Below are 10,823 nucleotides of genomic sequence, written 5' to 3' on the forward strand. Positions count from 1 at the left end.
ATGCTTCAACACCAATGCTGTCTACATAGACTGTCTTCTTTGTTGTAAAACTCAAAGACGGGAAGTGATCGTATTTTAAAGCATTCATAACGTATAACTATAGCTACATTATATGGACACCAGTTTGCGGACACCTGAAAACAAGATTGATGTGTGCTTTGAACATCCCATGCCACATTTAGTTCCCAAATTGCTGTTATAATAACCTCCGCTCTTCTGGGAAGATGTTCACCAGGTTTTGGAGTGTGTTTGTGGAGATTTGTGCTCATTCAGTCACAAAGTCAGGTACTGATGTAGGTAAGATAAGGAGGCCTGTGGTGCAGTCAGCATTTTAAATCATCCCAAAAGTGTTCAGTAGGGTTGAGATCAGAGCTCTATATCAGGCCATTTAAGATCTTCCTTTCCAACCCATGCAAAGCTTATCTTCATGGAGCTGGTTTTGTGCACTGGGGAATGATCATGCTGGAACTCTCTTAGTACAAGGTAAAAAATATTGTGTGCCTCCAACTTTGTGGTAAAAGTTTAAAGAAAAGCTTCATGGCGGGAAAAGTTAGGTGTCCTAATACTTGTGTCCATATAGTGTATATTAGATACACTTATCAAAATGATATCATTCACATCATCACGCTCGTTAGAAATGTTTAAATATGTACTAATAGTAAGCATGGCGAATCGAGACATAGCCACGTTACCATATTAATCAGAAAAGATACTATTATTAATCCTTTGCACATACTATTATAGATTAGGGTGTGATTTGGAACACAGCCCCCGGCACCTAAAAACGACTGATGTTGGAATTTTGTATCTCTACTGCTGTAGTGTAACTGTTTCAGATTTCATCCATTATGGTATAAAAGCAAAAAATTGTATTCACTGTTCCTTTTTTGGTCTTTGTTAGTTTTTATTATTCAAGAGAGAATACTACAGAACTGAAGAGCTCACTGTGATACTGTAATGTTCTCTACAACATGTTCAAAATCCAACATTTTTAGTGTAAAAAAAAAGAATCCAGATTTTTTTAACGATTTATTACGATGAAGGGAAAATTATGGGTTCTGTGGGGATCTGTGAGCTAATGCACGTTTTTTTCTTTCTTTTTTTTTATTATGACTGATTATTTTGGGAAAATTCTTAAGCCTTGATGATAAATGTTGTGCTTCAATTTTAAATGTTGGTCTGTGTAAAATCCTTTCCTTATTGGTTTCTGCCTTTTTTCATGTAGGGAAGGATTGGTTTTAATTTTGATTGGGTAAAGCGTTTGCTGTAGACGCTCTGTCTTTCTGCACACATCAGCATGTTGGACTCATGATCACTTTGTTATGGTACGTGTGTGTGTGTGTGTGTGTGTGTGTGTGTGTGGACTCTTTTGGTATGTCAGAAAGCACTGTTCCTTGTTCCATCTGTCCTAAGTATATGCAGAATAAAGAATAAATATGTATATAACTCACTGTGATGTGCTCTATATATGTGTGTGTGTTTGTGTGTATGTGTGTGTGTGTTTCCCTTCTTGCTTAGGCCCTTCATATTGAGATATCTAAACTGACTCTTCATCACATCCTGACACTAAAACTGACTCTTCATAATGTCCTTATACTAAACCTGACTCTTTATGACAAGTAGGCTTTACTGTCATTTCAACCATATACAGTGAAGTACACAGAGAAATGAAGGACCAGGACCCCAGGACCAGGGTGCTGCAGCAAACAACATAAATTAACAAAAGGAACACAAGGAACACAGAAATACACATAACTCTAAACCAGGGGTCTTCAACTAAAATTGCTTTATGTCCAGGAAGTGAACCCTCATCGCCAGCTGAGGTCCAGACAATTATATACCTAAAAACATAAATTGATGCTTTTTGACAGACTGAAGAAATAAATGTAGACAACATTTTTATTGGACACAAAAATTCAATTCATTTTTTATTTGTATAGCAAATAAAACATTGTTTTGTAAAGCCAATAAAACATTGTCTCAAAGCAGCTTTACAAAAATAATGTGGTAATAAAAAGATGTTCTTTATGTGTATGTTTGTCCCTGATGAGCGAGCCGGTTGGCGACTGTGGCAGGGAAAAACTCCCCGAGATGGCATGAGGAAGAAACCTTGAGAGGAACCAGACTCAAGAGCAAACCCGTTCTCGTCTGGGTGGCACCGAATGTCCATTTATTACAGATAAACAATGTAGAGGTGTGCAGTGATGGTGATCAGAAGCCAACTGTAGTCTTGTGTCAGTGTAGCAGACTCTTGACATTAACTACAGTCCAAATCCATCCAGAAAATATTAATAAAAAAAAGAAAAAGTGCTTTTGTTTCTGCTGAACTGAGATTACAGATCATAAGTAATGAACGAAGCGATATTATCCAGAAACACAAACGGGCAAAAATAACATTGGAAATATGAAAAATGACATTGTTTTTCACTTACTGAAAGTTTGGTGCCTCGCTTTTTGCTGCCTTCACTCCACGTGCAACTGCATGCGCACGTCTGAACGTAGCAACAGTGAGCATAGTAACTGTAGCAGCGACCCGTAGCGTCGTAGGACCAAAATGGCTCTACTGAGTTTACCTTAATGTGCCTTATATACATTTGATTTTATTAGAAAATAGCGAGAAGGATTGTCCATATACAGTATGAAGCTGACTCTTTATCACATTCCAAAAATAGAACTGACTCTTCATCATGTTCTGGGACTAAAACATATTTTTCATCACATGCTTACACTAAAACTGACTCTTCATCACACCCTGACACTAAAACTAACTCTTCATCACACCCTGAAACTAAAACTAACTCTTCATCACAAACTGACACTAAAACTGACTCTTGATCATGTCCTGACACTAAAACTAACTCATCACGTCCTGACACTAAAACAGACTCTTCATCACACCCTGAAACTAACACAGACTCTTCACCACACCCTGACACTAAAACTAACTCTTCACCACATCCTGACACTAAAACTGACTCTTCACCACATCCTGACACTAAAACAGACTCTTCATCACACCCTGACACTAAAACAGACTCTTCATCACACCTTGACACTAAAACAGACTCTTCACCACACCCTGACACTAAAACTAACTCTTCACCACATCCTGACACTAAAACTGACTCTTCACCACATCCTGACACTAAAACAGACTCTTCATCACACCCTGACACTAAAACAGACTCTTCATCACACCTTGACACTAAAACTGACTTTTCACCACACCCTGACACTAAAACTAACTCTTCACCACATCCTGACACTAAAACTGACTCTTCACCACATCCTGACACTAAAACAGACTCTTCATCACACCCTGACACTAAAACAGACTCTTCGCCACGTCCTGACACTAAAACTGACTCTTCGTCACGTCCTGACACTAAAACTGACTCTTCGTCACGTCCTGACACTAAAACTGACTCTTCGTCACGTCCTGACAGTAAAAACTGACTCTTCGTCACGTCCTGACACTAAAACTGACTCTTCGTCACGTCCTGACACTAAAACTGACTCTTCGTCACGTCCTGACAGTAAAAACTGACTCTTCGTCACGTCCTGACACTAAAACTGACTCTTCGTCACGTCCTGACACTAAAACTGACTCTTCGTCACGTCCTGACACTAAAACTGACTCATCACAAAAGTAATTATATAAATTAAAATTTGCATAATTTATAACGAAGGTGAAATAATGCATAACGAGTCAAGTAAAGAAGCTTTTATTGTCATTTAAACCATATATAGCTGAGGCAGTACACAGTGAAATGAAACAACGTTCCTCCTGAACCCTGGTGCTACATAAAACAACATAGAGCTACATCAGAGAAAACACAGGGCTGAGGACCAGTACTGGAAGTGTCCTCGCCACATAAAGTGCATCGTGTGCAACCTGGTGCAAACAGTGCAAAGACAACACAAGACAACACAGAAGAGTGCAATACAATACAGGACAGTGCAAGACAAAACAAACGTAATTACTAAATCATATATTTATATATGTGCTGTATAGACTAAAAGTGTTTATTATTTGGTCATCTGCTATGACTAATTTTCTTGGTCACTTTGCACAGAGCTGAACGGAAGGGTTTTGAACGCAACCTTGATATACCGGCGGTGATTACTGCCCCCTGTTGGTCATTTGAACATACAATATTCATCTCGACATAATAAGAAATTGAAATAAAGTTTATGAAATAAAAATGGTGACTATTGTGTTTATAAAAAAGATAATTGTACATGCGTGTTTACAAATTCTATTGTATAAATTTTTCTGTTAAAAAAAGATAGTTGGATACTTAGGAAATGGGAATTGTACGGTAAATTGTTAAATAAATGTACTTTAATGCGATAGGAATGTAACAGATACGTTTCGTTTGTTTCCAACATAAACCAAATTATATAATGCTGTACACTTGTAAAGATTCGTGTTTTTTTTTTTTTTTTAAGTTATAGTAATTATAATAAAAATTTCCCCACGGGGACGAATAAACGTATATCTTATTGCGCCGTCATTACTTAGTGTGACCGCGTGGTGGCAGTACATATATCTGTGAAGACAACGGAAAAAAGACGAAGAAGAAACAAAAGCTGCAGAAGAAGAAACCAAACCAAAACGGATTTGTTTTCATCTGAGTTTTTCCTCAATTTTCTCACATACACAGACGTGTACAGTTGCTGCTGTAAAATCTTGTACACGGCTCTCGGGATGGATGTCAGAGCTCCACAGGAAACCCAGGCGGTCATATCGAGCACAACAGGCGCCCAGGTGAACAGCGCTGAGGTGGAAAGTGTTGCTAAGTCGTGGATGATTGACTTCAGCTTCCTGTCGTTATGTTGCTCCTACAGAGAGCAAAACGCCGAGAAGTTCAGCAAGACTTTAAAAATGTTTGAAGGTAAAACTCGTGGCATCTGACGGTCCACTGCTTTACAAGACGCAACTTTTGATCTCATATTTTCCAAGTCCCTCTTCCATATCATTTGTGGCTTTGTACGAACTCCTGTCTAATAGCATCGCAGGGGGCGGGGCTTACGGCTGCGTGCGCGGGAAAATTAACAATTCAATACGCGTCCTCCAATTTAACCATTAAACATAAAACTCATGAATAATGTATTAGTCACTTATAAATAAATATAAAATCCATCTTTAGACATAATTAAGTCATACGACGTTATTAACTAATAATAAATTCATATTTAAGTAGCAATTTATAGTCAAGATATTTCAGCCACGTGTGTAATAATAGCAACATGTTGCATAAATATTGTAATATATTATGTTGAATAAATATTTTATAATTATATATTAACATATAAAGTGTAATAATAGCAACATATTGCTTCAGTGTCAGTAAAATCCACCCGAAACCCCCTCTGAATCAAACCCATATGTATTTAAAGGGGGCGATGCAGCGGTGCTTTAATCCTTCAGTGCCAGTCTATATGTCTCTATCACTTCTTCATTTGCTTTCACTTTCATACGACCATCACAGTCAGCACTTGTTATCCGGTAATTAACTAATTGGCCCTTGTTTCTGTTATAACTCGGGTTTTGTTGTTTCGTCTCCTTTCACCCTATTAATAAATAAATAAGTAAATAAATAAATAAATTCATTAAGGAATAAATACATTTACAGTGAAAAGTTATAGGAAGATATATATATATATATATATATATATATATATATATATATATATATATATATATATATATCACACACACACACACACACAAAGAGTGTGAGCCTACATAAGAAAAATAAAACAAGGAAGGTGGGAAAATGTAGTTAACATTTGATTAGACAAAGTACTAACAAAACACAAGACAAATTTAAAAGAAAGAAAGAACAAAGCAAAAGTGGAAAAACACTAGTTAAACAAACTAAACCAGAGAAAGAGAAATGTTTTTTTCTTTTAATGCATATTAACTCCCAGTCAAGTGGAGGTTGGACTGTATCAAGGATCGGCTCTGAGCCCTTTCCTATTTGCAGTGGTGATGGACATGTTGATGGACGAGGTCAGACAGAAGTCTCTATGGACTATGATGTTTGTGGATGATATTGTGATTTGTGGTGAGAGTAGGGAGCAGGTTGAGAGGAGCCTGGAGAGATGGAGGTACAGAGGAGAGAAGGGGAATGAAAGTCAGTAGGAGTAAGACAGAGTACATGTGTGTGAATGAGAGGGAGGGCAGTGGAGTGGTGCGGTTGCAGGGAGAAGAGGTGGTAAAGGAGTTTAGGTACCTGGGGTCAACAATGCAAAGTAATGTAGAGTGTGTTAGAGAATTGAAGAAAAGAGTGCAGGCAGGGTGGAGTGGGTGGAGAAGAGTGTCCAGGAGTGATTTGTGATAGAAGAGTATCTGCGAGAGTGAAAGGGAAAGTTTATAGGACTGTGGTGAGACCTGCAATGTTGTATGGTTTAGAGACAGTGGCATTGAGTAAAAGACAGGAGGTGGAGCTGGAGGTAGCAAAACTAAAGATGTTGAGGTTTTCGTTGGGAGTAACGAGGATGGACAAGCTTAGAAACGAGTTTATTAGAGAGACAGCCCATGTAGGATGTTTTGGTGACAAGGTGAGGGAGGCGAGATTGAGATGGTTTGGACATGTGCAGAGGAGGGACATGGGGTACATCGGTAGGAGAATGCTGAGGATGGAGCCACCAGGAAGGAGGAAAAGAGGAAGACCAAGGAGGCGGTTTATGGATGTGGTGAAGGAAGACTTGCAGGTAGTTGGGTTGAAAGAGGCAGATGTAGAGGACAGGGGGGGTATGGAGACAGATGATCTGCTGTGGCGACCCCTAACGGGAGATGCTGAAAGAAGAAGAAGATTCTGTATTTACAATATATAATGGACCTGAAAACTATTGTACTATTCTGTAATGTACTTTACTGTAAACTGCTTGTTTTGTAGAAGTTAAAGGTTGTCTGTATTTCTCCAGTGTTGATTGATGACGACTATCAAATTCAGGACAATCAGCAAATCCAGCGAACCATCTGCTGCCTGCTTTCCAGAATAATGGACAGCAAAAACTTAGGTGACTTTTTTATTTTTTATTTTTTTAAATCCTCGACTTAAAACCTCTAGTGCAGAGTAGAATTTTCTGTAAAATCATGCTAATTAGAATGCGATGGAGCACAGCAGGACAAATGGTTTACACTTCATAGACAAAAGTCTGCAGACTCCTTACCATACGATTTGTATATGCTTATTGAAAATCACATTTAGTCCCCATTTGTTGTGCTAATAACCTCCACTCTTCTGGGAAGATTTTCTGCTAGATTTTGGAGTGTGATTTTGGCTATTTGTGCTCATTCAGCTTACAAAGTCATGTACTGTAGGTGAGGTGAGAAGGCCTGGGGTGCAGTCAGCATTCCAGTTCATCCCAAAGGTGTTTAGTAGGGTTGAGGTTGAGAGCTCTATAGCAGGTCACTCAAGATCTTCCCCTTTTTTTTCTTCTTCTATTAATAGTCAAAGAAAGGGAAATCAGGGCTGCCTAATTAGGAAGTTTCATTATGGAGGCGTTAATTATTCATGAATTGTTTTGTGTTTGTGCTTAGATGCGCATTATGACCTGAACAAGAAGGTGACTCCTCTGATGTCTGCGATCTCGGTGTGGGAATGTCTGAAGGACACCGTAGACGATGCTGTCTTATACAACAACGTGGAGAACCTGTTATTTATTCAGGTCAGAATTCAGCACTACGGAGTGTATCTATTATTTCCATTCATTCAAAAAACAGTACACACGCATATGTAGGACACACACACACATCTCCAGTAAAGCACTGATAAAATGTCTATTTCTGTATTTGGTTTTCATTCTTTTAAACAAATGTTACGCTGTATTATGGTGTATGTTTTTTTTTGTTTGTTTGTTTTTTTGTCCAGTGTGTTGGCGTGTGTTTGGAGAAAGGCAACCCTCAGCTCGCAGCACACACACTGCAGTGGCTTGAGAAAGAGACTAGTTTACCTGAGGTAACTTCCGCTTAATTACACCTCGGTGTTGTAAAATAATAACTGAATAAGAAGGTGGACAGTAGCTCTGTCTCAAACTACACATCATGCACTGCATTATTCCTCCACACAATGTGAGGGGTTGTACTAGGATGTTTGTATTGCAGTAATGTCCTGAGGTCATTCATATAACATCATTTTGTATTTAATCTGTATTTTTTTTTTTTGTAATTTCTTCTTCTTTTTCTGTCATTTCTTCTTTTTTACACTATTGTTTTATTTCATTTCCTGCTCTTTCTTTCTTTCTTTCTTTCTTTCTTTCTTTCTTTCTTTCTTTCTTTCTTTCTTTCTTTCTTTCTTTCTTTCTTTTGTGTTGCCTTTTTTCAAATTTATTTTTGGATTGTTTTCTTCTGTGTCCCCCTTTTATCATTTTTCTTACCTCTTGCTCTGTCTCTTTTTCAGTCATTTTTTTTCTGTATCTTTTATTTGCCTAGTTTTTCATATTTGTATATAGCTTTGTCTGTTTTTTTCTTTCTTCTTTTGATTTTCCTTTTTCCTTAGTATTTTTATTCCTATTTACAGAAACTGCAGAGAAAACTGTCCACCGTCGTGTCTAAGAAGGACGCATATGATCAGCTTCTCACGAGGTTCTCCTTTAATCACCTACTGAAGAACGTGAACTCGTTCTTGGATAAGTTTCTTAAGAAACATCCATCTGACTTTTTGTTTAAGGTATTACTTGTGATGGGTCAATCCTCTTTCTCACCTGTAGTGGGTTCATAATTCAGAAGGTTTTATTGTCTCAGGTTGTAAAATGGTTGTATAAAAGTGTGACGATGTTCAATCCTACAGGCCGCATCTAAAGTGGTTCAGGTTCATCAGGAAAGAACGGAGAAGACTGAGGAGGCGGGTCAGGACACTGAGGAGCCAGAAACAGGCAGTCCTTTAAAGTACGATGCAGAAATAATATGGCAATATTTCAAGATATATTTATAGAAACTTGAATTGAGAACAATGGGTTAAAAGCGTCCTTTTCTGCTTTAGGCCTGAGGCGAACGCTGTTTCGTCAGAGCTAAACCTGAGGTGCGTGTTCATTATAATCAAGCAGGAATATAAAGCATGATGAAAACGGATATAAACGCATACCCGTGTTGAGTAATGCTGTTACTATGTTCTGTTTCTCATAGACCAAAAAAGAAGCTTTTCTCCACTAAAATTGGTCAGCACTGGAAACCAGAAAGCACAAAGAAACAGCAGAGATTTTCGCACCGAACAGCCAAATTAAGTATGTTTTAATAAAGAAAAATTACTTAGTCCATATGTAATCAGATACAATGCATCCTGTGCATGTGGTGTGTGTCAAGTGTATATATGAAACCTCTAAAACTTGGGGAAGAAAAAAAAACAGCTGAGAAAAAAAGTCCTGTATGATCTTGATAAGAATTTTATTTTGCACTCTGTCCAGAAGTATCCAGAAGGAGTTCTAACGTGCCACCACCACAGCAAAACAGCACCACCAAATACAGATCCCGGAGGGTAAGTGTTTATGTTTAAGGGAGAATTCACAGCTAAGTGAATTACTCGATTTTATGACGGGGAGGGTGAATAACCTCATGGAGGTATTAAAATTATCCATTCAGAATTGTCACGTCAGAGCCGTTATTGTGGTTTGCAGAGCAAAACTGACTAAATGGCTGAATATAACAGTTAATTTTATATTCCAGTGGTTAGAACTAGAAATACACTATATAAAAAAAAAAGTATTGGGACACCTGACCGATCCTGCCATATGTGGTTTTTCCCCAAACTGTTACCACAAAGCTGGAGGCACACAATTGTATTGGATGTCTGTGGATGCGGATGTTCATTTAGATCGGTGATAAAGCAAAGTGGCACTGCCTGTTTGTTCTCCAGTTTCAGTACACTTCTTTCAGCCAATCAGAATCAAGTATTCAGCCAGACCATGATATAAACTATAAATATATATCTGTTCCAATGGAGGAAAAGTTATTTATGTATCATGATAAAAAATTTTTTATACACAACAATTCTGCTATTCAGAAGTGGCTTAACGAGGAGGACAAGCGCCTGAAGGCAGGCGTGAGGAAGCACGGCGAGGGGAAGTGGTGCAAAATCCTGGAGGAGTTTGATTTCGGAAATCGGACCAGCGTCATGCTGAAGGACAGGTGGAGAACGTTAAAGAAACATGGCAAGGTTTGAAACCATCGGCTTGGAGCTTGTTTTTTTTTCTCTCCTCTATATGGATACTTCAGTGATTATGAATTGATGGTGTGCCATCCTCTGATTCTTGATTTTAAAGTTACTGAATGAAATAAAACATCAATTAAAAAAAAATGTGTTTGCATTTTAAACGGAAAACCGTTTCCTGCACCTTTAATGAAACACATATATAACTTTTTATTAAGGTTTATTTTGAGTAACTGTAAATAACGTTTTTACTGTTTTTTAACCTACGTATGTGTATGTTTTATTGTACCGGAAATGCTTAAAAAATACTCAATAAACAGCAGTGAAAGTAGATGTGTCTCCAACATTTTTACCAAACACATGGAATACCATAACTGCAACTCCCTTGCAACCTTGTGGAATGCCATAGCAGTGTCCGTAGCAACAACATGGAACGCTATTGCAACTTTCTAGAAACTTCCATAGAAAAATCTCAGCAGCAACATCCTAACAAGTACCTCGAGTATAATAGCAACACCCTAGCAACCACCTTTAATATCATAGCTACACGATAACAACCATGTGCAATACTGTAGCGACATCCCTAACAACCGCAATACCATAGTAACAACCTAGCAGCCATTTGTAATTTCATATCAACAGCATTACAAAAACACATGGAAT

General features: G+C 38.0%; 1 protein-coding gene across 2 annotated transcripts; it reads left to right on the forward strand.

Annotated features, from left to right (window-relative positions):
* Nucleotides 1-4,561: 4,561 nt before the first annotated feature.
* terf1 (telomeric repeat binding factor (NIMA-interacting) 1) lies at nucleotides 4,562-10,491 on the forward strand. 2 transcript variants are annotated; one of them, XM_083529129.1, is made up of 10 exons: nucleotides 4,562-4,898; nucleotides 6,937-7,032; nucleotides 7,556-7,683; nucleotides 7,887-7,973; nucleotides 8,535-8,684; nucleotides 8,805-8,902; nucleotides 8,997-9,035; nucleotides 9,140-9,237; nucleotides 9,418-9,488; nucleotides 10,014-10,491. In XM_083529129.1, the coding sequence occupies exons 1-10, from the start codon at nucleotides 4,712-4,714 to the stop codon at nucleotides 10,170-10,172; spliced, it is 1,113 nt and encodes a 370-aa protein (XP_083385255.1). In that variant the 5' UTR covers nucleotides 4,562-4,711; the 3' UTR covers nucleotides 10,173-10,491. The 2 variants fall into 2 exon arrangements, with proteins under 2 accessions (XP_083385255.1, XP_083385256.1); XM_083529130.1 differs by having other exon boundaries at nucleotides 9,421-9,488.
* The last annotated feature ends 332 nt before the right edge of the window (nucleotides 10,492-10,823 follow it).

The sequence above is a fragment of the Silurus aristotelis genome (assembly GCF_946808225.1).
Source record: "Silurus aristotelis genome assembly, chromosome: 25".
NCBI classification, from domain to species: domain Eukaryota; kingdom Metazoa; phylum Chordata; class Actinopteri; order Siluriformes; family Siluridae; genus Silurus; species Silurus aristotelis.

Coding starts and splice junctions, on each gene's coding strand:
- terf1 (XM_083529129.1), top strand. CDS start 4,712: ATGGATGTCAGAGCTCCACAGGAAACCCAGGCGGTCATATCGAGCACA. Junction 4,899..6,936: donor GACTTTAAAAATGTTTGAAG/GTAAAACTCGTG, acceptor GTATTTCTCCAG/TGTTGATTGATGACGACTAT. Junction 8,903..8,996: donor GAAACAGGCAGTCCTTTAAA/GTACGATGCAGA, acceptor TTTCTGCTTTAG/GCCTGAGGCGAACGCTGTTT.